Raw genomic sequence first — 23756 nt, 5'->3', positions numbered from 1 at the left:
AAATTAGCCCTATATTTTTATACTGTATAAAAAATGGGATAATACACAAGTACCCCATCAACTATAACCGAAATCACTAAGACACACTTTAACTATATACGGGTCCTATTACCCATTGAATTATTTTAAAATATAATAAACACACCCTAAAACCTATATAATCACTCACATGAAAGGAGGTGTTTTACACTCACCTCCACACCATCCTTACGTCAATTCCACGTCACTAAATTGTCAAATCTAAAAATTATTTCTTTTTAAAAAAGAAATTTAATTTAAATTGTGCTCGCCATGTATTGCCTAAACATGAAAGGAGGTGTTTTACACTCACCTCCACATCATCCTTACGTCAACTCCACGTCACTAAATTGTCAAATCTAAAAATTATTTTTTTTTAAAAAAAGAAATTTAATTTAAATTGTGCTCGCCATGTATTGCCTAAACATGAAAGGAGGTGTTTTACACTCACCTCCACATCATCCTTACGTCAACTCCACGTCACTAAATTGTCAAATCTAAAAATTATTTTTTTTAAAAAAAGAAATTTAATTTAAATTGTGCTCGCCATGTATTGCCTAAACTAAATCTCTAATATGCAATTTTTTTTCGAATTTCATGTTAAGTGTTTGAGTAAAAAAAAATTCTTTCGATATTATACAAGTTGATGAAATATCTGGAAAAAGATCACCGGCAATTTAAGTATGTTGTGAAAAAAATATATATTTCTAAAAATGATAAAATTGGGCTCTATTTCATAATGAAAAAAAAATTAATTAAAAGATATCAACTTAAGTTTTAATGTTAACTACTATGTGTATTAATTAATAATAAAAATGTCCAATTGAAAATAGACATGTGTCCAAATTAATCAGATTTGAATACTTCTTTTTCGTCTCTCATATGCCTCCAAGAAAGTGAACACACTCTCTGTGCCATCTCTGAAGGGTATTTTATTACACTTTAAAATAATTCAGAGGATAATAGGACCTACGTATAATTAAGGTGTGTCATAGCGATCTCGATTATAGTTGAGGGGGTACTTGTGTACTATCCTTAAAAAAAATATTTTTTTCTCTATGTATCTAGTTCAAATTAAAAAAAGTTTGATATTGTGAATATTGTTTCAATATTTTAAATTAATACATATCAATATTGTTTTGAGAAAGAAATTATCCAATCTATTATATAATATAACAAACGGAAAAGGACATGATATATATCTCAGCTTTGCGATTTAGACTTGATATATTCTTCGTTATAAAAGTGGTTCATATAAAAAAAGGGCCCAGATAGACCCTTTTGGTCTCATGGAAGTGAAAAATATAATTTTAAATTTATTCAATTTTTTAAAAAAATCATATAGGAGTATATTTGATCCTTTTCACACGTGAATTTTTTTGACTTATTTGATTCAACAACTAATTTGAATTTATTATTTAAATGGTCAAACTTATTTTTTCCATCATTTTCTTGTAAAATTTATCATAGATGTCCCAATTTTTTTAAAGAAATACAAAAAGAAAATTACAATATAGTCGCAAAAAAAATAGTTTTAAACTTTTTTCTCTTTTTTCATTCACACTTTTTTTTTTATTTCTCATATATTTTACACTAAAGAATGAAAGAAAAAAATAAAATAAAAATAAAAAACTCAAATAATAATAATAAATGCATCTATAAGGGAGATATATAAAATTCAAATTAGTTGTAGAAGTCACAGAAATAAAAATAAAAATATGTGTATATCAAATATATCCTTGACTTTGCTAGAAAAACCATTATACCCCCTACAAAGATTTTTTTAAAAAATAATAAAAAAATAAATTTAAAATTGTTCTTTTCACTTCCATCAGATGAAAAGGGTACATGTGAGCTACTTTTATAACGATAAAAATATATGTGAGTCATTTTTATAATGATAATGGTATATGTGAACTATTTTTATTATGAGGGATTTATTAACTCTAAATCGCAAACTTAAAAGATATATTAGACCATTTTCTTTATAATAAAATGTGAACATTTACTATACTTAGAGGTCATTTGGTCGTGGGTAAGAGTTGTATAATTATTAGTAATATAAGGATTAGTTATGAGTGAATTCATGCATCATTTTATGCATACATATATTAGTTATGTTGTATTGTTAAATTATCGATCAAATATCATATTAATTTTATACATAAATAATTTATTTCATATCTACTTATTAAATATTATATAAATTATATAAAAATTAATACATAAATAATTTATTTCTTTTTGGGCTACCATACGATCCCTTACTGCTTTGTGTTCAAGAGGATTATAGGAAGAAGTCAAGTTATTTCTAAAGTCAATTTTTGGTCAAAATCAAAAAACATCATAAAAATTTCCAAATCCCTAAGGCGGATTCCAAACATCCCAATAAACTAAATTCCATAGACCTATTTCACGTCCGGTTTCCCCCTATGCTGATACGCCTTTCGGTGATTCTCCTTCTCATCTTCGCCTTCAATTCTATCATAATCACACAATTCCCATTCGTTTTCCTTTGTTTCGTAAATCCTAACCCTCAAAAATTCCCAGAAAACCCACTCGTATTTTGGTTTTGCTTAATTTTCTAACACAATTCGTTGTTTTCTGGGGGATTTAGTATTATTGTTCATGTCGGGTTTTCAAAGCACCCTTTAAGCCTTGATTTGTTTTTTCTTCATCTGGGGGTTGTTTCACTTTGCAAGCTGGCTATGGACTACGAACCGTACGACAGCAGTGGTTAGTGTTTTCAAGATTGCATCTATTTTTCTTTAGTTTTGTGATGCTTGTAGCTTAATTAGGGTTCAAGGTTAGTGAGATTAGCCTCTACATTGTGAAAGTTGGGATCTTTTTGGCTCCTGTTTTTGTTAACTTGGAATTTTGAGCTGTTGTGGTACTGGGTATGTTTTGTTTGAGGGAGTATTTGTTTGTACTTTTTTTTTGCCTTTTTCTTTGGATTATGGTGGTTAAATTTTACATGATTCTGGGTGTTGTTGATATGTGTTCAATTTCTTGGTCTTTTGGGGTCTGCTTGAGCCATTTTGCAGTGAGAAGTTTAAACTTAAGTTATTGGATTTATTATGAAATAGTGAAACTTGCTTGAAGAAACTGTTAGATTTTTTATAAAAGCAAAATGTAAAGTAGAGTTGGCAGTTAATTATTATCTTGTATGCAACTTTGGGATAGTCTTCAAATGCTTGTAGTCTTCCACAAGATCTTGATACTGAATAGAAGTTTAAATCTCATTTTAGACCTATAAAAATTGTCAATCAGCTGCAGTTTAGCTTTAGTTTTCTACTCAAAATGGAAAATGGAGAATTCTTTTGTTGGATTGAAATCCAAACTGCCCCTTGGTCCTTACTTCGTGGTGACAGTTCAAGTAATGTATTTTTTCTCATATGTTTTTATGCCTTTGTTAATCATACAGCGCTGATATGGATAATTTTCATACATTGTGTTGTATTATACATACTCCTGGTGCTCGTTGTACTTTCATTTTCTCACAACTTGTTGGGTGATTGCAGGAACAGATGATGATCTTCCCCCATCACATCAAAATAGGATTCCAAGAGGTGGTGGCCGCATGAATGGAAATGGGAGATCTGCTGTCATGGCTTCTGTAACCTACCAAAGGATGTATGGTGAAACTGATATGGAGGCCCAAATTCACCAGCTTGAGCAAGAAGCATACAGTTCGGTTCTAAGAGCCTTTAAAGCTCAAGCTGATGCCATTTCTTGGGTACCTTTTATCATACCATGAAATCTAATTTGTTCATTTGTTTGATCAGGTTTAAATGACTGCTCAATGAATATATTTTATTCAGGAGAAAGAAAGTTTGATAACGGAGTTAAGAAAAGAGTTAAGATTGTCCAATGAAGAACATAGAGAACTTCTTGGTAGAGTTAATGCTGATGATGTCATCCGAAGAATAAGGTTAGCTCTTGTCGCTGTCCATCTTGAGTTTATTAAGCAAATCTCCGGTGTTCTAGAGTTCGTCAAAGTTCTAAAGGATAGCTTTTTATTATTGGTTATAGGGAGTGGAGGCAATCAGGGGCTCATCAGCCTGGTATGCATGGCACTGGTCAAGCTATTCACGACCCATTACCCAGTCCTTCTGTCTCAGCTTCACGGAAGAAACAGAAGATAGCTCCACCTTTACCGTCACAGTCCTTTGCTGGACCATCTCCTACTTTTCACCCACCTGCTCTGGCTGCTGGAAACCAGCCATCTTCATCTGCTGCCAAGAGAGGGCCTATGATGGGGCCTAAGGGCAAAAAAAGTAAATCTGTATGTCTGATGTTTTATGCTTTATTCTGTGCAGTCCACCAGTGTAAGGTTTAACTATTCTCTTATTCTGAATATTTTCCCATCGCACATCTATTCATAGGGCCAGATGATGCCTGGTGCACCTTCTATGAAAATGCAGTACCCGTCTTCTGGTCCATTTGGAAGAGGCCAATTCGATAATCGGGTTTCTGAACCTGCTAAAGCGGCATCAGTTGATTCATTGATTGGAAGGAAAGTAAGGACTAGATGGCCTGATGACAATAATTTTTATGAGGCAGTCATTACTGACTATAACAAAGCCGAGGTACACCTGATTTTATTGCTTGAAGCTTTTCTTTTTCTTTTCGTGGTTGAATGCATAAATCTTGTGATGCACATTTTCAGGGTAGACATGCTCTTGTTTATGACATGAGTACTGCAAATGAGACGTGGGAATGGGTTAATCTTTCAGAGGTAATGGATGCTATGTTCTGATAGCATACAGCTTTTGATTGCCTCTTTTGCTGTCCTGCTGGAAAATTCTTTTTCTTATTGGTTTATGAGGGTGGTTGTACCAAGAAAAATAGCTTTTATACCGTTCTGAACGCTGCATGCTTTGTATTCCTTGACTTCTGATGTGGCCAAGCATTCTCTAAAGTATTCATTAGAAGTCTGCATTTATTGCGCAACCAAGTTACAAATAAATTCAAGGTAATTCGGGATTGAAGTTCAGGATAATTCTGAATTTCCAATCTGAACCTTTTCCCTTGGAAAGAGGGCAAAAACCTGTATAAAGATGACTTCCCCATATTTTTTTTGAAGGTATAACTTCCCTGTTTTTTGATGGGCAACTATATGTGTTTTACATGGAACCTCTTTTCCATAAATGTTATATAGCTATAACTTTTTGATGCATACCAAGTCCAATATTTTATTGCATGTGCCTTTAAAGTTGCATTATAAATGAAGTTCACACCTTGTATTTTGGGAGATTGCTGGTCCATTATCAAGTCTTCTGGAGTATGCACTGACAGAAAAATTCCTCCATATAGCAGAATGGGAGCTAAAGGGTCTAATATATCTATGAAGAAGTAGCGAAACCAAGACATTTTGCTTATGTCTAATATTTGACTTCTGTATGAGACTATGAATGATCTGATGTATACTATGTGGTGTATTTTATCTGGCAGTTCAAGTCCTTATATTAAATTTCTCTCTCAGGTGTGTCCTTGTGAAATTTCCTTTTCATCATCCATATTTATCAGTTCAAGTCCTTATATTTGCTGCTGCTTCAATAAATAATTGTCGGAGTTACTCTAATTGAGTAGGAAAACTTTAATAAGGTGTAGATGTTTGCTGAATAACTTGCTCTGTTCATTACCAGAACCTTCTCAAACTCATCATACAGTCTGTTATTAGCATGATATCCATCTCATGTTTAGAAAAGCCATAAAATTGCCTCTTTGGCACATGCACAGTCCAATGTGAACTGTCGCCTGAATAACCTACTCTATATCTAGCTCATTATTCATTTTTTCTTTTATTAATTTTGGTTATCAGTTGTCTTCTTTTAGTTTTCTTGGAAGGGTCAGATTTACATATCTTTTCTCTGACAGATTTCTCCAGAAGATATTCAGTGGGAGGGTGAAGATCCAGGAATTTCTCGTCATGGAAATTATGATGGATCAGGCCGTGGTGTGAATAGGCCTGTAGGGCGTGATAGTGGTCCAGGTGCAGGGAGGGGGAGGGGGTTGGCTAAACCTCAGTCCAGAAAAGGCTTTCCACCGTCACAGAATGGAGGAAAGAAAGGTTCTGATGATATCCAGTTACTTCACACAGACACACTGATTAAAGAGGTTAGCAGCAGTATTTTAATATCTATTGCACATTTAGATGTTCCACTTTCTATATTTGTTCATAGACTGGCAAATGTCGTCAGGTGGAGAGGGTCTTTGGCGCCAGTCGTCCAGATCCCTTGGAAGTCGAGAAGGCAAAGAAAGTGCTAAAGGTTAGAGGCATACTCACCTGTCCAGTTATGCTTACTTCTAGCTCATTTGTGCCAAAGGAAATTAAGTATATCACTATGCAGGAGCATGAGCAAGCACTTCTGGAGGCAATCTCAAGGCTCGGGGAGATCTCTGATGGAGAGAGTGGTATGACTATGCCAAAACATTCCTGCATTTTCTTCTCATTTTATCATCATGATTGGTGCATTTCAATTAGAGAATTTAACTCGATGATCCTTCTCAACTTATCAAAAAAAAAAACTCCGTTATTTTTTTCAAAGTCTGAATTCCTATCAAGTTGTAAAAGTTTACTTGTTTGGCTTAGGCTTATTTCTATTTGAGGTCAAGTTCAATTTTTCTGCGGAAGCAAAATGTTTATCTCCCATGATTTAAATCCAAGGTGGTTTTGAAAAAATTATCTTTCCAAGACAGAAAATGAAAAAGAAATATAATAGCTTGGTAGACCTTCCCCAATGCTTCTTCATTCTACTTCCTTTTACTTTATGTAGATTTTGGAATGATTCTTTTCTTGATACCTTTAATACCATAATTTGAGCTGGACTTTTTACGTTGTTCGGATAAGTCCAAAATTCAATACAAGGCCTTATGATTCCAAACAAGCATAACTCGAAGGACTTAAGACAAGATCATTGTTTGGGAATATCAGTGTACTTCCAAAATTAGAGACATTGCCATTCCTTTTTTTTCTGAGAAAAGGTATCATAGATTAATACTAGCACAAAGGTTGTGTTGAAGCCATATTTACAAGTCAAAATAAATGTGTCTCCTCGTTCTATCTTACAAGGAGTCTAGATTGTCAAGTATAGGCTTACAGCCTCGCACATTTTTCATTTTGTTGTGACTAAAATGGATTATTTCTTGCCTATGTTCTTGTATCCTTAGCCCTCAATACCTCTGACTTGCTGTACAGTTTCCCATTTGAATGATGTGGGACAAGTTCCCTTGCTGACAGGAATGTTATAATTTTTATCAAAGTACTCCTATGCTTCTAAATTGTGTTCTTGGAGTGAATGAAAGTTGAAGTACCCTGCAAGACATAATTGTGCATTTTCTCTCTATGGTACTTGATAGTTTCTTGTCAAATTTGTTTCTTTAGAAAAATAAGTTTCACGTCAAGTTGTTTTTAATCATCATAGGAAGCTTAGTATGATATCTACCGTCATGTTATTTCGTTTCACTTCTCTAATTAGAGAACATACCGAGCTACATATTTTAAGAACAAATACGTATTTGACCATCTGGTAAATTTTTATTTCATATAGAAGTAGAAATCACTAAGTTCAAGTTACCGATGCTTTAATGTTACATATTGACATAGAAACATTAATTTTTTTGGATTAACGTGGTGTCCAGGCCAGCTTGCTTGCACCTCGACTAATTTCACAGGATACATGCTACTTCCTACTAGCACAACAATTGGATAACTCTATCCACTAAGGCTTGGACAGATAGGAAGAAATCACCTAGTGTTGTTGCCTCCGCTAGAATTTAAATCTAAGACCTCATGGTTCTCAACCCACTTCATTGACCTACACCCTTGGAGGCTCGAAACATATTAATTGTAATGAAATAAATGACATGGAAAAGAACATCTACACATAAGTACATAAAAGCAAGATACTACTTATCATGTATGATGAAACAAGAATCATATAAATGTGAAACAGTTAAAGTTGAAGCTCAATGTGTTAGATGGTATTATAGTTGTGTTGAATACGATAGAATTAGGTTCCGGTTGACAGTATTTATTACATAAATGGTTTTTTGGAAACTGAGAAGTGTAAGATGAAAGAGTAGGGAGTAAAAGGTTATTTCTGTATCATGTGGAATGCATCTATGAGGATTCTCCAACCTTCATGTTTCCGTTGACATTTCTTAGTGAAGCATGAAAACTTGCGATTGTTGTGTGTTTCCACCAAGGTTACATGGAAAATAGTCTGTAATTACTAGTAAAGTGGATCCTGGAGTCCATCTGGTGTTGGAACACCTCTTACATAACAATAGCGGTGCTATTCTGATTGCAACTGATCAGGTCTTAAAATGTATACTTATAATTGAACTTTTTTGTAGTACACTTATAATTAATGTTCTAACAACAATCATCGTGTATTGGGAAAAAAGTATGAAGACTAATGCGCTTTTATCTTATAGCATCTACTTTTTATTAACTTCAATGCACTAGGAGTCGCCTCCTACGGATTGGATTCCCATACTTGCGTTCCCTATTGATCTGTGTTCCTGCTGCAGATGAACATTTCATGCAAGCAATGACCCAGGAATGACAGGGATACCATGATGGTAACTGAGTGGTATATAGAAGCTGTGGCATGAACCTTTGAAATAACAGCTAAATGGAGGAGCAAAGGGAGGGCATGCGTGTATTCTAGATGGGTTCGCCATATGTTGTGAAACACAGTGATTTTAGGTCAGCTGTATAATGCCATGTTCAAGGAAAGCTTTTGCTAACATTATATTATTGTATTCTAGTTTTTGTCTGCATAGGCCTATTTGTAGTTGGATTATTGTTTCATCTAGTGGCAATTTAGTGCTCTTGTAAAATTAAACTGTAGCAAATTTAACGTGTGATCTTGTAAAAATGAAGGTGGTTCTGATGATGGCGCTGGTAGAAATTGAACAGCTTAATTATTCTTTAGTCGTTCATTTGTTGCTGATTTAGGTTTAAGTTGCCAACTTTGTAATAGTGTGTTTGCATTTTCAAAGATGTTTCGTGTTAAAATAGAAATGCCTTGTATTTGAATAGTCTAAGACTAAACTATAGAGGAACTTTTAAAGCTGTGAAAGGACAGTAGCCTTCTTTAGTCACTAAGATTTTGAGAAATGGTCGTGTATTAACAAAAATAGTGCATGTATTAACTTTGTGTATTAGTAATATTTTGTTTGGTATTTTTTTTATGCTATGTATTAATTATACACTTTATTGAGTAGTAAGATGTGTATTACTAATACCATGGATTTTTAGGTATTAGTAATGCAAGGGAATATAATACATGCAATAACATGATTAAAGATCCAATTACCTTCAAAATTGTTTTTATATCTTTTCCACCATGATTGTGGAGGATATCTTTGCAAATAAATATTTTTATGCGATGTACACTATCTTTAATATACCAAATCAAATAATCTATGAATAATTAATATACTCTATTTAAACATTATTTTTATACGCCCTACCAAACGACGTTAGTGTAATCCATAAGTGAGGTTTATCTATTTTTGTGGGGAAAGATTTTGAGAAAATGTATATGAAAAAAAAAGGATGCTTGATGCAGTACCAAAAAACAATACTCCTTCGATTTCATATTAAGTGAATTGCTGAGCCTTTTTTTAATGTTCAAAATTAGTGAATTGTTCAAAGTTCAAGAGAGTTGTTAAAAATTTCTTCCATTTTCTCTCCTCATTTATATTTTCTAAGTGATAATTTCAAGAGAGTTAATTGCTCGTATTTATGATTTTGCTTTGAATTATTTATATGTTCAAAAGTAGTTTGAGAATAACTAAAAATGCAAAGTGAAAAGTGGTCTTTAATTTATATCTTAAATTTTCTTAATAAGTATGTATTGCCTTATAAATTTAATTAATATGAAATAGAGAGAGTACAACTTTATTTGTAGTTTTGAGAGGACTTGGATTTTTGTGGAAAACGTTTTTAGTACTTGTGTTGTATTTTGGAAAAAGAACCACCCGTAGGCGGCGTGTTTGGTATGACAGAAAATATTTTTAGGAAAAAGTTAATCATTTTGTGTTTTTTCTTAAACCAAATAAGAGTATATGACTTCTCTCACTTAAGGAGAGAAGTCATTTTCCTTCACTATTTTTCCAACTATTAACTTTATGTCACTCTTCCAATTGACAAGTATACATTATTATGAATTTTTTGAGTGATACTATAATCATTTTTTAAGATTAATTAGTATTTTAATCCACATTAAAATCTTGACCCTTCAACTTGGTAAAATTCCTAAATACATGGAGAGGTGAAGGGAGAAAATGAATTCTTTGAGAACCAGTGCTAATGTTAAGTATTCAGCTAATGTAATACATAGTGACATATATATATATAATAAAATTATTGCACCAAAGGATCACCATACCAAAGAAATATGTTCAATGTACTATAAGGACACATATTCTTATGTTTATGTACCTTTTGTTTTTGTTTTGCGGTGGGGGTGGGTGGATGGTTAAGAGCCTGTTTGGTAGTTTATCTAAAACAATTTATAAGCTAAAAATAGCTTATAAATCAAAAAAATAAGTTGGGGTAATCCAATAAATTTTTTTTTGATTTATAAGTTGTTTTAGATAAATTAAGTCAAACATGCCCAATTATATTTTTGGGTTTATTTTAAACACAAAATGATTTTAAGTTGACCAGTCAAATATTCAAAAAACTAAAAACAGCTTGCTTATAAGCTGTTTTCATCAACTTATATGTTAATTCAAACGGATTCTAAGTTGTATTCACTAACAGGGTAGATAGTTTACACAACTTGGATATTTATGTGATAAGCGTTAGTTAATAACCCGACAAAAGTAAAAATTACTAACATGTTATTATATTTTATGCTATTGACATACCGTTACATCGATAAATTATCAATTTTTTACACCATCAAATTAAGTTTACATGCGATAAAAAATAACTTTAAAATATCATGCAATAACATGTTAAATCACATTGATTGTATAATGTCACGATCCAAAATGGGCCATGAGTGGCACCCACACTTAACCTCCTAGGTGGGAGAACCAACGATGTGAACCCCAACTTATAAAGTATAATAATAACGCGGAAGCTCAAACTTATAAAGTAAGAAATAACAATCGACAAGAGTTTACTACATAACGTTCCCTAAAATCTGAAAGTCATCACATCAAGGACATATAATTCTAAAATACTAAGTCTAGAATGTCAAACACTAAAATAAAATAAGTGACATAGTTCGTGTCCGAACACTAAGGACATCATGTCATGACTAAAGAATCCATCACGAGCTAGAAGGATTGCTCACCCTTAAATCCAATGAACTTGAGACGGACTAGAGCTGAGGTCGAGTCGAAGTCTGTGGAACACTCGCTGCACTCCACAAAATAAAACAAGAAAAGATATAAGTAGGGGGTCAGTACAGGACAACATGTACTGAGTAGGTATCATCGGCGACTCAAAATAGAAATTAATATACATAAAATAATAGTGGAAAATCAACAACAACACTTAACAGGTGGCAACCAATGAACAATTACATAAACAGTCAATAATATCAAGATCACACATAAGGACTCAAGCCTCCACATCACACTCTTTTGAAATATGAGTTTTTGGAGATTGGGTAATATTAAGTAATATTAATTTATTTCCCTTTAATATTACCGTGCCGGAATGTGACACCCGATCCAAATATACCGTGTCGGAACGTGACACTCGATCCAAATATACCTTGTCGGAACGTGACACCCGATCCAAATATAATTAATTTATCATTCCTTATGATTACATTCCACTTCATTAACAATATTTCACCAAACCTTCTTTATTCAAGGCACCATTTTTGATAGGGCAAGTTCAAGATTATGGATTTCATTGCCTCAGAATTTTAGACCAATCACAACAACATATCAATCATCCAAACCACAACAATTAAATGCGTAGTAAACTTCACACATATTACTCAATGAATATCAATCACTATTAAGAGTCTATCTATGATATAGAATAAAAACATAACCTACCTCAATCGAAGAATCGAATCCAAGCAAGCTAATTCACGAATGTCTTTCCTTCCTTCAAAGCCTCACGTTTCCAATCTATCAATTATACAATATTTATAAGTAACTAGTCCGTAGACACCAATATTATTTACATGTTTAACCTAGACCCAACAACTCACCCAATTCTATAATCAATTTCTTAAAATCTCAAGCCTAGGGTTAAGTCTTAATTCCTCCAAATAACACAAATTTAATGGTATTCATATAATACAATACACCTACTATTTAATTACCTACCTCAATATATTAAAACTTGAATTAAATTATGGTAATTATGAAAATATCCGAAACCAAACCCAAATTACACAAAGAAATTAACTACAAAATGCAGTACCTAACTAAGAATTTAATATATATCATCACCCTAAATATTAGCCTATAATCATTATTCAATTGACCAAAATCTTGTAGAAAATTTTCAACAGTACGCATGCTAACTTCCAAGTTCTTTTTACAATTCAAATTTAATATTATAATATAATGTCCTCTACCCATTTACACCCTTACAGAAATTAAGGTTTGAATTTAGGGATAATGAATCTTACCTAAAGCAATTCAGGTTTGTGTCCTGTTGCGCCGAAGTCACTGGCGAGAACTCTCTTTTGTTTTTCTTCTAAATTTTGACCCAAAAGTGTAACCCTACTAACTTATTTTAATAAATAAAATGGTATAGGGTATTAAATAAATTATTAACTTAGCCCTCTAATTAAATTAGTTATTTAAATTTACCCCTCAACTAAATAACCTTAGTTATCAATTAGTCCAAAGTACCCATTAAAAATTTATGGGGTGAGTCTTTTATGAAATAAAAAGCCCTAGTATTCAAAACGACCATTAAGGGTCGTTACATATAAAAAAACCTACATTGCAATAAGTGTTTTTCTTCCTAAAAATGCTACTTGTCAAACGTGAGTCAAAATGATAAAAAAGAATGTTTCTTGGGTCACTATTTTTGGAACATCTAAAGTGTGTCTGTCTCTGTCTGCTTTTGTGTATTAGGATTAAAGAAAGTACCCAAAAAAAAAACTAAGTAAAAATGAAGTATCTTGACAATTAAGCAAATTCTTGAATGGTTTGTTTGATATCTATGCTTCAAGATGCCATTAATTCACCTTTTTAGAAGGAGTTTTTTTATTAAAAAAAAATAGAAGAAAGTTGTAGTCTAATACAAATTGCAACAAAAATGAAAACTAGAAATATTAAATGTTATACTCACTATTTTCACCTGATAAGTAAATTAGAATTAACTTGGGAGGGTGATTAGACAAGGCATGGCATAATTTTAATCGATTGAGGATATGATTTAGATAAAAAGGTATGGAGGTGGAGAATTAAGATAGAAGGTTAGTACAAAGTCAAGTGTTATCGTTTTTTTAGTAGTATGATTTAGATATCACGTAATTTCTTTTTCTTCAATGTGAATTAATATTTGTTCTTATAGCCTACATTTGTTTTGTACAACGCTATTTTAATTTATTATATCTTTTTTTTCTTACTTTCCTACTTCGATATATTTTTTTTGAGTCGAAGATCTATCGAAAATAGTCTCTCTTCCTCGCAACGATAATGGTAAGATTTGCGTAAATCCTACCCTCCCTATACCTCCATTTATAAGATTACATTGAGTATCATTTTTTCTAAAACAATTTTTTTTCACTAACAATTCAATAAAACAGACAGTAACCAAAATTATATTAAACAAAACCTGCAAGTAAAGTTCTCTCATGTTATGATTAGACCAATCGTTGATCTCTTAAATCACACCAATAAAAAATTATGCTGTATGCAAAAGTTACATAAAATTTTCAAAAAAATAGAATACTCTCCGTTTTATTTATTTATCCTAGTATATTCGATATCGATATATTGTTAATCTATATATATAATAAAGGAGAGTAGTTTGCAATGTGGTTAAATCAAGTGGCAAGCTATTGAAAAGTCACTTGGCAATTTAAAAATAATAATAATAGTAATAGTAATAATTATAATATTTGTAATAATAATAACAACAATAATATTATGAAATGATCTTTATCTTATTTTTCTATCTAAATGATCTTTATCTTATTTTTTCTATCTAGTTTCTTCGCTAGATTGAATGATTATTATTGTTATCACTAAATTATAAGCTTAAGAATGACACGATTTTTTACTTTGTCTCTTCATGTGCTAACAGATTTATAAATATCATTAACGTGCACTTCCAAATGGAAAAGGCATGGGGAGAGACATCAATTCACTGATTTCTTTTAATATATACATATAATCAAGTCGTAGCTATCGCAGATGATAGTATAAAGGATCGACAATACCAATTGCGAGAATTCATGGGCAAGACATTTATTTATCTTTAAATTCAAATATAAAATATAACAACTTCGATGTCATGATCGTCATGGAGTCTGCTTTTCTATTTTAAAACCTTTTTCTTTAAACAATTATAATCAATAGCCTAACTATTTGGAGAAAATGATTATCTCCACACCTAAGTTCATGATTATCTGTAATTAATATAAGCCTAATTTTCAAATACTAAGATTGGAATACAATGCTCCGAGAAAAAAAAACAAAAAAAATCTGAACTAAATTTAAAATATAAATGTCTTTTGAAATTCAAATAAGGATATACATAACTCACGGCTGAAAAAATGAGTTTCAAATGGACTCATTGTTTAAAATAAAAATAAAAGTAGTCTATCTTATTAGATTACTTATCTTTAAATATATTTGAAATTTCAATAAATATTTAGACGAATATAATGTACTGCCTATATGTTATTTTTGAAGTTGCAACTTATTTCTTGTATAAAATATCTTAAAGCAAAGATTATCCGTGTTAAAAGGTGATTAGGAGGTACGGAAAGTTATATTCGGAATAAGCATATAAGGATTATTATTTTTTTCCTTTTGTTTGGGAGTAACAATTTTCTCTCTCTTTATTTTTTTAAAAATTAACTTAATCTTCAATTTATGTTGCTTCGTCTTATTTATTAAGATTTATAATTATTGTATTATAGTTAATGTAAAATTATGTATTTAGCAAGATCTGACACATCTTCACATATTTTTCATAGCCTTTAAATTGAGTAGTCACCAAAGTAGAGTAGATTAGTATAATTGAAGCTTTTTTAAAAAAATATATAAAATAAAATAAACTAGAATTAGAAAGTGTTGAAATAAGCACAACTTTATACTCTATATGTTTTATATGAATTAATTTATTATTCGCTTATGATTTTTGCAGAAGCTCAGGCAAGTATTGTAAAACTAAAAGACAATGGTCTGATTGATTGGTAGCCATGCATCCTCTAAAATTGCTTAGTGTATGGTTCATGCTTCTACAATTCTATATATCTGATTTTATAATTTCAACTATGAAAATCTAATGCGTTTTTTGAACAGATTTGAGAGTAGATAAATTTTCAGAATTATAGAAAATTAATTTTCAAAGTAAATCTACTCACACAACTTGAATCTTTCATGTGGATGATAAATAGATATTCGTTAACTGAATATGTCATAACGCGTTCAAGAAAATAGAATTACAATCTAAATTAATTTCAAAATATCCGCGCATCAAGCGGGTATTTATACTAATTTAAAAAAAGAAAAGAAAATTGTGATGTGCTATAATAAATTATTTGGTTAAGATACATTTTAAAATTACGAATTAAATTTCATTATATTATATTTAATAAAAGTGGTTTCAAAGGGATTCGACAAAAATAAATTTTATAAAGATTGTAAACATTTGGGATCAAAGTGGTGGGTCTTGACCGATCTTTTTGACATCGAACGAGCATTAAAGGATGCGAAAAATAAGTAGGCGTTCGATTATAAATTTTAAATATTTTTTTATTTTATTTAAAAAATATGATGTTGAAATTAAAGATGAAATTGTATTTGAAACACTTTTTTAAATTTAAAATTCAACTCCAGATTAAATTTTAAAAATTTATAACCAAATACTACTAATTTTATTTAAAATAAGTTTCTCTTTGAGGAAGTCAAACATAATTCTAAGGTTCCAAGAAAAAAAATCATCCACTGATACTAACAATGTCACTTTCCAACACTATCTACACATATCTTTCTTTTATGAGCTTTGCTACTATTGAGAAATCATTATTTACAAGTTAAAGTTCAATATTATTATCATAAAGTATACATCATTTGGTTCTTTTTCTTTTTCACCTAAAACTGAATATACTGAAGTTGAACTTCAAGTGAGAATAAGATCATAGTAGAAAATGTCTACTCTATTATGAAAAATATAACAAGTATATATATTGAAATAAAATGACAGAACGCACATTATTTCCTTATATAACGAAAAATATACAAAGAGAGCCTACTTCCACCTTTTTTTCATCTATTGCTGCCATATACTCCCCCCTTCACAAAGTGGCGAAAATAAAGATATTAAGATGAATGTATGAATATAGTAGAAAAAATAAAAGTAGAAATGAAGATATTAGGATAAGGCGTAGGAGTGGGCTTTGACAGAGAGTCAAAATGCAGGAAACGAAATTGAGATGGTTCGATAATATGAAGAGAAAAAAATACACAAATTTCTTAGTGCAGAGGTGTGAGATTTTGGCTATGAATGGTTTCAGGAGATGTAGAAATAGGTCGAAGAAATATTGTTAAAAGGTGATTACAGAGGACATAATACAACTTCAACTTACTAAGAATATGACCTTAGAAAAGAGATTATGATAAGGTCAGCATTACACTACACGCTCCAGACCTCAGTTATGAAATATACTGATTTATTATATTATAATAAAACCTCACTAAATTAATACTTGGTAAATTAAAAATCCCTCTAAGATAATATTTTCCTCCGATTCCGACTTGGGGCAATGAAAAAAATCACTCATTTCGATAAGATATTAAGATAATATATTTTCATAAAACCCCTATATAAAAATATGGTCCCATTAATATTATAAATTAATAATTATTTAAAAGTATAAATATATATAAGACAATTTAGTGAAATTTGATTCTATTGTGTTTTTCTTTTTTGTTAAAATTTAAATCTAGTTGAAGCTCATCTTTTAACTTTTCTTATTGCATCCAGAAGTTTGGGCGTTGTCTTTTGGAACTGCACCATAAAATTATGAAGAGTTCTAGATCTGATAAATATTTTCTTAAGTATAACTGGTTCCAAAGGTATTATATCATCTTCAACTTCATCATCAATATTTTTTTTCCGATGGTATCCATAATTTGTTCTAAGCTTTGAACGTATGAACATGTATCATTTTTACCTGAATAATTTAACAGGTTATTGACGTCCATTTTATTGTGATAACCGAGATCATTAATTATAACTTCACGTTCATGAATGACATTTTACAAGTGGGTTTAATTTTAAAAAATGACGTTTTTTCTTATTAATTTCAATTTCTTCTCCATATCTTGTATATAAAAATTAACCTTCACTGGAATTCAAAACATTCTTTAAATTAATAAATATCAATTTATCAATTAGTTAATACCTCTATAAAATAATAATATTTCATGATCCACCTATATTAATAGTAAGGTTTTACTACACTTTGAATTTTGAGTTTAACTTTTATATGCTTAGTTTTATTTGCTTCTTTTTTTTGTAACCACTAATAAGGCAACAGCTCCATACAACATGTAAAATTAAATCCTTTTTCTCTTTTCTTTTCTTTTTTCCTTCTCTTTCTCTTACATCTTTAAATCAATCTTTAGTTAAAAACAATGAGCAATGACATGGGACGATTAGCATAAACTAATTGAGAAAAGAAAATTCACTGTAACAAGGAAGAGGTACAAACACCAATAACATGTTACAGAAGCAAAAGATGTAAACTAATCCTAACATGTAATATTCCCAAAATCAAAACCTAACACTAAAAATACAAGATGTGAAATATACACTGCAAAATGAGACTAAACTAACATCAGTACTTTTAACTTGATTCATCATAATTTTACCTCCTTGACCGTTTCTTTGGCCGTTTTGAAGAATCATCCTTTTCACTATTTTCCCTTACACGTTTTTCTTGCACAACTACTTCTCTACCACCTCTCTTTGGTGGTCGACCTACGCTCCTCTTTGACGGACTACCTTCCTCCTTGCCTGCACTACTGCCTCCACCACTTCGCCTCACCGGAGCTTCTCTCCGTTCATCAACTTTTTTCTTTTGCTGCTCTCTTTTGTTACCTTTAACGACAACATCCTCCGGAGGATTATTCTTCAGCGCCTCCACTAACGTTCCTTTCGTAGGAGAATTCTTCTTTATCCTCTTCAAGAAGTCTGCGGCAGCTCCTCGTTTTTTACTTTCTTCTTTCTTCTTCTCTGGTTTCGCCTCTTCTTTTTTGTCCGTGCTGCTATTGGTTTGCTTAGCATTCGTGTTTTGATTGCTGTTGGATTGTGAAGCATTATTATTCGAACGGCTTTTGCTGCTCCTCCTCATACTTCTTACCCCAGTCACTGGCTTTTCTTTCACCCCAAGCTTGATTGAACTCTCTTCTTCATTCGAAGATGACTTTATGGCGGGTGGCTTTGGGTTCAGAGGAGGTTTACTATCAGCTGGTTTTTCTGGCTTGTTATTACCAGAAGAAGCTGCTGCTTTTGCTGAAATGGAGCTCCTCTTGCGACAGACTACTATAGGAACGGTAGACTTGTGTTTTGCAAGCAAAGAATCGGATCTCTCCAATTCGGGCTTAGGTTGGATCCTTAATGGTCCGGGTGATTGATCCTTTGACTGGGTTCTGGTCTTTTTTAATTCTTCCATGACAACGCCACGGAGTTCGTTAGCTGCAGTTGACTCTGGGGATGACTTAGGGAAGTAGACTATGGCATTGTTGAAGATGAGTAGCAGGTCCAAGTAGAATTTGGAAGGGCAAGAGCAATAGGATCCGTCGTCAATCCGGACTTGAACCGTTTCAAGATCCATATGTTGTCGGATCATACTCTTGTACTTGTCCGTTTTCTGCATGAAAAGTCAAAATGATCAACTACAACTTTAATTTATTTATTTTTAAAAAGGAAAAAAAAAAGAGTTGGAATTAATAAAAGATGATAGCTCGGGTGCGTAGTTGTGGCGTAAATTCCATTCGTTGGAGAGAAAGAAATGGAAAATACATTGAAGTTGGCAAACCAACGATTTAAAGTACGTGTTTTTTTTTTCTGTATACTTCCTAACGCTACGCCAAAGGAAGTAGGGTAGGGTTGACCTAAATAACGCTCGTTAGTAAGTAGCATTTCATCTCTTGGGAGAAATAGGATAAGACCAAAACAATGTCTTTCACCCTCCTAACGCACGCCGTGTTCAATATTTGATTTGCCACGTCTTTAAAAAGTAAAAAAATAGAATGACTTTTACTGTATCACCATTTAAATATAATAAAATTTAACATTTTGGAAAACACATTAAAAAATAGATGAACTAGAAATTATATAATTAATTATCTCTTGATTTTTTTAAAAATAGACATTTATTTTTAATATATTCGACAAATTAAACATGGACATAGATAATATTATCAACTTCTTGCCTAATTCCAAAGAACTTTCTGAAATCTAAGGATAACATTATTAATTGACTTGTTTCGCGATATTTTGTTTACTAGAAGTCGTAAATTTTTTCAAGTGAAAATGGTTTGACATGTTTAATTCCAATTTTTCATGAACATGTAAAACTGTTAAACTTGAACTATGTAATCTCAATATTGCAATTAAACATAAAATTTTTAAGACATCAAAGTTATACAATAGAAAATATATAGATCTGAAAAAAGAACATTAATCCGTTGTAACACTTAAAAGCAACATATTTAATATGGAAAATAGGTAATTAGGCAAAACGTGAAACCACAAATAATGAAAAGAATAGAGAATATGTTTTATAATATATTACAATATTATTTTTAGGTATATGATTCTTTTAAAATTTAAGGTAGAAGTTTTTTCACAATATTTTTTTTTCTATTCAAAACACAAGTAGTTAGAATATCATTTCCGAGGGAACAGAAGGAAGTGTATGCATTGGGCTTTAAAGGCCCCCTTATAATATTTTTTTTCATGGGCTGACCCACGGTATTCACCTGATCCATAAAGTAGTTTTTTTCTTATTTTTTAAAGTGATCCTAAGATTAAATTCTAGTGGCTCCAACGCACTGCGGCAAAGACGCAAACAAGGCATTCTCGTTGGTGGGACCCATTCTCCATACAAATTCATCAATTTCCCTGATTTGTTCGGGGACCTATCACGCTACCTTATAGTAATTTTATACTTAATTTACACCAAATAAAATCTATAAATTATAATCACATAAATATTATAATATATTTAAAAATTAAAAAATTTATAATCACAAATATTATGACATAAATTTAGTAGGTATTAAATTGAGAAATTTTATTTTGCGTGATGAATGAGGCTTATTTTTGTTAGGCTGTAAAATAATATTTCCTCTTTTGCATGGGAGAAGTTAGATCAATTACAGAAACTCCTATTCTTTTATGAGAAGGAATAATCAACAATTTTCCCCGACTGTCACATGTAGACAACATATGAGTGTCGAGTCCAATTATTGATTTTTTTCTATGCATGTAAAGAAATATAAATCTAAACATGAAATATAGAAAAAAAGAAATTTTAGGCAACAAACATGTGAAGACCACGTCCACGTCATATATTGAAGCCACTAATCGTTTTGTTTTATCCACTTTTCCCTTTTACTACTACGAATACTTTCTATATATCTGTTTTTTCATTTTTATTTTCATCAATTTTTGCATGTAATTTTTTTTTAAACGAATCTCACCCGTTGATATTTGTTGGTAAATAAATTACCTTTTTTGTTAATCGATTTTCTTAATTATTTTGAAGTGGTCCAGACGACCAAAAATTGATCACCAAGTAGTTGTAGGCCAACCAATTTGAAAATGCGATGTAGAGAAGCATTACCTGGCTGTCTAGCCGGCGCTTGAATACAGAGCCGCGCTTATGCGACCTGATAATGTCTAAAATCTCAATTAACGGCTCTGATTTCGCCGAACCCTCCCCTTTAATTCTAACGGCTGGAGAGCCCGTCTCAGCCGCATCTCCGCCGCTTCTACCACCATCGCCACCGCGCTGCCGTTTTCTCTTCGTTAAAGTCGCCGTGCTCTGCACGTCACTGTTTTCCTTAGTCTCTTCCTTAGACCCGCTTACTGTATCGCGTAAATCGCCCGAGTCGCGACGGGCTTTCATTTCCTCCTGTCTATCTGAACTGCTATCATTATACGAGTCCTCTTCACTAACCGGTTTAACATCCTGAACCGGTTTATCTTCACCGATCTCGACCGGCTCCGGTTCGTTTTTAACACCGGTTTCTCTGTTCTCCGTCGAATTAGACTCGTTAAACGACCGGTTTTCGCGGTCTGACTCCTCGCTGGACACGGCCTTTCCGGTGGAATCCTCCGGTTTAGCATCGGCACCGCTGTTTTTGTCGTTTTGCGAACTCTCTTCCTTCACATCCTCCAGATCTGGTTTCTGGCCATCATCTAAACTCTGCTCCTTCAAACTCTGTTCTCTCTCTTCCTCCATCTTTTTCACTTTCATCTCCAACGACCTGTTCATATCATATCACAGATCAAAATCTCTCAGATCCAAATACTGAATTTGTTTTCCACGTATAATAAAAAAATTCACATACTCCCGAAAAAAAAATTAAAATTCAAAAAAAAAAAGAAGGTAACAGAGAGATTTTACTGGATCGAAAGATCGTATTGTTGAACCTCTTGTTTAAGCTCAGCAACCCGGAGTTGTCTCAACTCCTCAATCCAAGGAATCGTTACATCTCCATTCCCATCTACATCCTGTTCTATGATTTTTTCATCATAACTGTTGTTATAGCTATTCATGAAGCGGCGGCGTAGGTCCCTGTATTTCTCCTTACAAATTTGAGCGGTCAATAGGGCGGGTAAAGAGCTACGGTTTTGGAGTTCCATGGCTACAGATTCCCAGTCCTTTAGACCATGCCTTTTCACAGCAAACGCTAACAAAAGTTCTTCCCATGTACTCCATGTCGTCTTCTTCGTCGTTGTAGCTGCTACTGAGTCCTTTTCCATTCTATGTTCCTTTACACATAGACACACACACATATATATAACATAACATATGAAGAAAAAAAAATGGTTATAAATTATAATCCACTTTAGCCTAGGGTTTGATTAGGTATTTTATGCTTTTTTTGTTTGGGGGTTTAGTTTTCGTCTTCTTCGTTATATATATAGCCCGTCTTTAATTTTTATCTTTTTGGTACTCCGTTTTATAGTATGTCTTTGAGTTTTTTGTGTTATGGGTTTTTGAATGGGTAGACGAAATTGAGGAATTTGGGCATTTATAGGTGTAGTAAGCCATGGGCCTGATCTGAAGCAAGCAATTCATCTTACGCATTGACTCTTTTGCCCTTACATTTTACTCGAATTCCTTACTTGACCTTCCTTCAAATTGTATTAATAAGCGGGTAGCACGTGCGAGTTCCCGAATTGATTTTACTACTTTCGCGCTTTAATTATCGTGTGGATAAATTTTAATAAAATAATTCTTAAAATTCTTTTCTTTTCTTTTTATTCAAAAAATATATATATTTTTAATTTTTTTGGTTTGTTTTAAAAAATGTCTCATTTCCTTTTTAATAAATCTTTAATTCCATTTTTTTCTTCTTACATGTTTAACACTACAAGATTCAAAAAAAAAAAATAGAATGGAGCTTAAGTGTGTGATGAATGCTCAATTACAAATTTTTTCATATCAATATGATAAAAAAAATATATCTTAAAATGTTAATCAAAATTCATATAATTTGACTCTCAAAAAGAAAATCATGACTACTAAAATGAGAAGGAGGGAGTACCCAATTGATTAGGTCGAAGTCGAACTTCAAGGACTGGCATATATAACTCTTCTTCAATTGATTCGACAATTCAAACAAGTTAGCAATTATAGTTCTCAATAAACAATAATATATAAAATTGGAGATTTAGCTAACAACTACAATTTATCACTATTAAGTATTGAAAATTTAACAACAATTTTATAAATTATTAAAATAAAATATATAAACAAATAAAAATGGAAAGAGTATTAGTTCTGCTTTAATTGCACTAGATACTTCCCCAATTTTAAACACTATTGTCACGGACTTAGACTTCAACTAAAACCTCCGTGCGGAACTTGACAACTTACTCACGATCTTGCAAGCTCAAATAAGCCTGTAAGACTATATCGCTAAGGGAACGCTAGGTTTGTTAGAAAGACAAGATAGCTTTTATGAAGAAAGCTTTGTATTACTTGGAAGAATGCTTGATTTCTGGATGGTTTGTTACAAATGAATGTCCTCTCTATTTATGTTACTCCTAAAAGGCTTAAGTGTAAATAAAAATTGTTATACAAGTCCTTTCATATTTATAAAGAAGTTCCTCTCTATAAATCTCTACACACTCTAGAGAAATCTAGGTCTTCCAAGACTAATCTACAAGGTTCTAGATTTCTCTAAGTATTTTCAAGAATTCTCTTGGACATTCTAGAGCCTTCTATTAACCTCTTCAAGATTCTACATCTTTCCCCTGTCTTCATGATCAAGTGGCGGGTCATGACTCGGCGCACTGCTACTATAAAAGC

General features: G+C 32.0%; 2 protein-coding genes and 1 long non-coding RNA gene across 4 annotated transcripts; 1 reads left to right on the top strand and 2 right to left on the bottom strand.

Moving 5' to 3' along the window:
• The first annotated feature begins 2375 nt into the window (after window positions 1–2375).
• Window positions 2376–8924, top strand: LOC129886914 (protein EMSY-LIKE 3-like). 2 transcript variants are annotated; one of them, XM_055961815.1, is made up of 10 exons: window positions 2376–2754; window positions 3540–3754; window positions 3840–3949; window positions 4051–4303; window positions 4404–4607; window positions 4688–4756; window positions 5899–6138; window positions 6222–6290; window positions 6372–6435; window positions 8557–8924. In XM_055961815.1, exons 1-10 carry the CDS (start codon window positions 2727–2729, stop codon window positions 8589–8591), a joined length of 1287 nt encoding a protein of 428 aa, XP_055817790.1. In that variant the 5' UTR covers window positions 2376–2726; the 3' UTR covers window positions 8592–8924. The 2 variants fall into 2 exon arrangements, with proteins under 2 accessions (XP_055817790.1, XP_055817791.1); XM_055961816.1 differs by lacking the exon at window positions 4688–4756.
• Window positions 8925–11078: 2154 nt separating this feature from the next.
• LOC129884845 (uncharacterized) lies at window positions 11079–12707 on the bottom strand. Its single transcript, XR_008765989.1, has 3 exons — window positions 12645–12707; window positions 12061–12135; window positions 11079–11407 (listed from the first exon to the last, which is right to left on the bottom strand). It is a non-coding gene; the product is annotated as an uncharacterized LOC129884845 (long non-coding RNA).
• A 5166-nt stretch (window positions 12708–17873) lies between these two features.
• Window positions 17874–22430, bottom strand: LOC129886913 (uncharacterized). Its single transcript, XM_055961814.1, has 3 exons — window positions 21843–22430; window positions 21057–21702; window positions 17874–19076 (listed from the first exon to the last, which is right to left on the bottom strand). The coding sequence occupies exons 1-3, from the start codon at window positions 22232–22234 to the stop codon at window positions 18072–18074; spliced, it is 2043 nt and encodes a 680-aa protein (XP_055817789.1). The 5' UTR covers window positions 22235–22430; the 3' UTR covers window positions 17874–18071.
• Window positions 22431–23756: the final 1326 nt, after the last annotated feature.

This window comes from Solanum dulcamara, chromosome 4 (assembly GCF_947179165.1).
Source record: "Solanum dulcamara chromosome 4, daSolDulc1.2, whole genome shotgun sequence".
Taxonomy (NCBI): Eukaryota; Viridiplantae; Streptophyta; class Magnoliopsida; order Solanales; family Solanaceae; genus Solanum; species Solanum dulcamara.
The sequence above is the reverse complement of the archived record's forward strand: the minus strand, read 5'-3'. Positions and strand labels throughout refer to the sequence as shown.

Bases quoted from the DNA above. Each gene is read 5' to 3' on its own strand.
- LOC129886914 (XM_055961815.1), top strand. From the start codon at position 2,727: ATGGACTACGAACCGTACGACAGCAGTG. The intron at 3,755-3,839 runs GTACCTTTTATC...TATTTTATTCAG, and splicing joins AAGCTGATGCCATTTCTTGG to GAGAAAGAAAGTTTGATAAC. The intron at 6,139-6,221 runs GTTAGCAGCAGT...AAATGTCGTCAG, and splicing joins CAGACACACTGATTAAAGAG to GTGGAGAGGGTCTTTGGCGC.
- LOC129886913 (XM_055961814.1), bottom strand. From the start codon at position 22,234: ATGTGTGTGTGTCTATGTGTAAAGGAACATAGAATGGAAAAGGACTCA. The intron at 21,703-21,842 runs GTAAAATCTCTC...TGATATGAACAG, and splicing joins CAATACGATCTTTCGATCCA to GTCGTTGGAGATGAAAGTGA. The intron at 19,077-21,056 runs GTAATGCTTCTC...CTTTTCATGCAG, and splicing joins AGCGCCGGCTAGACAGCCAG to AAAACGGACAAGTACAAGAG.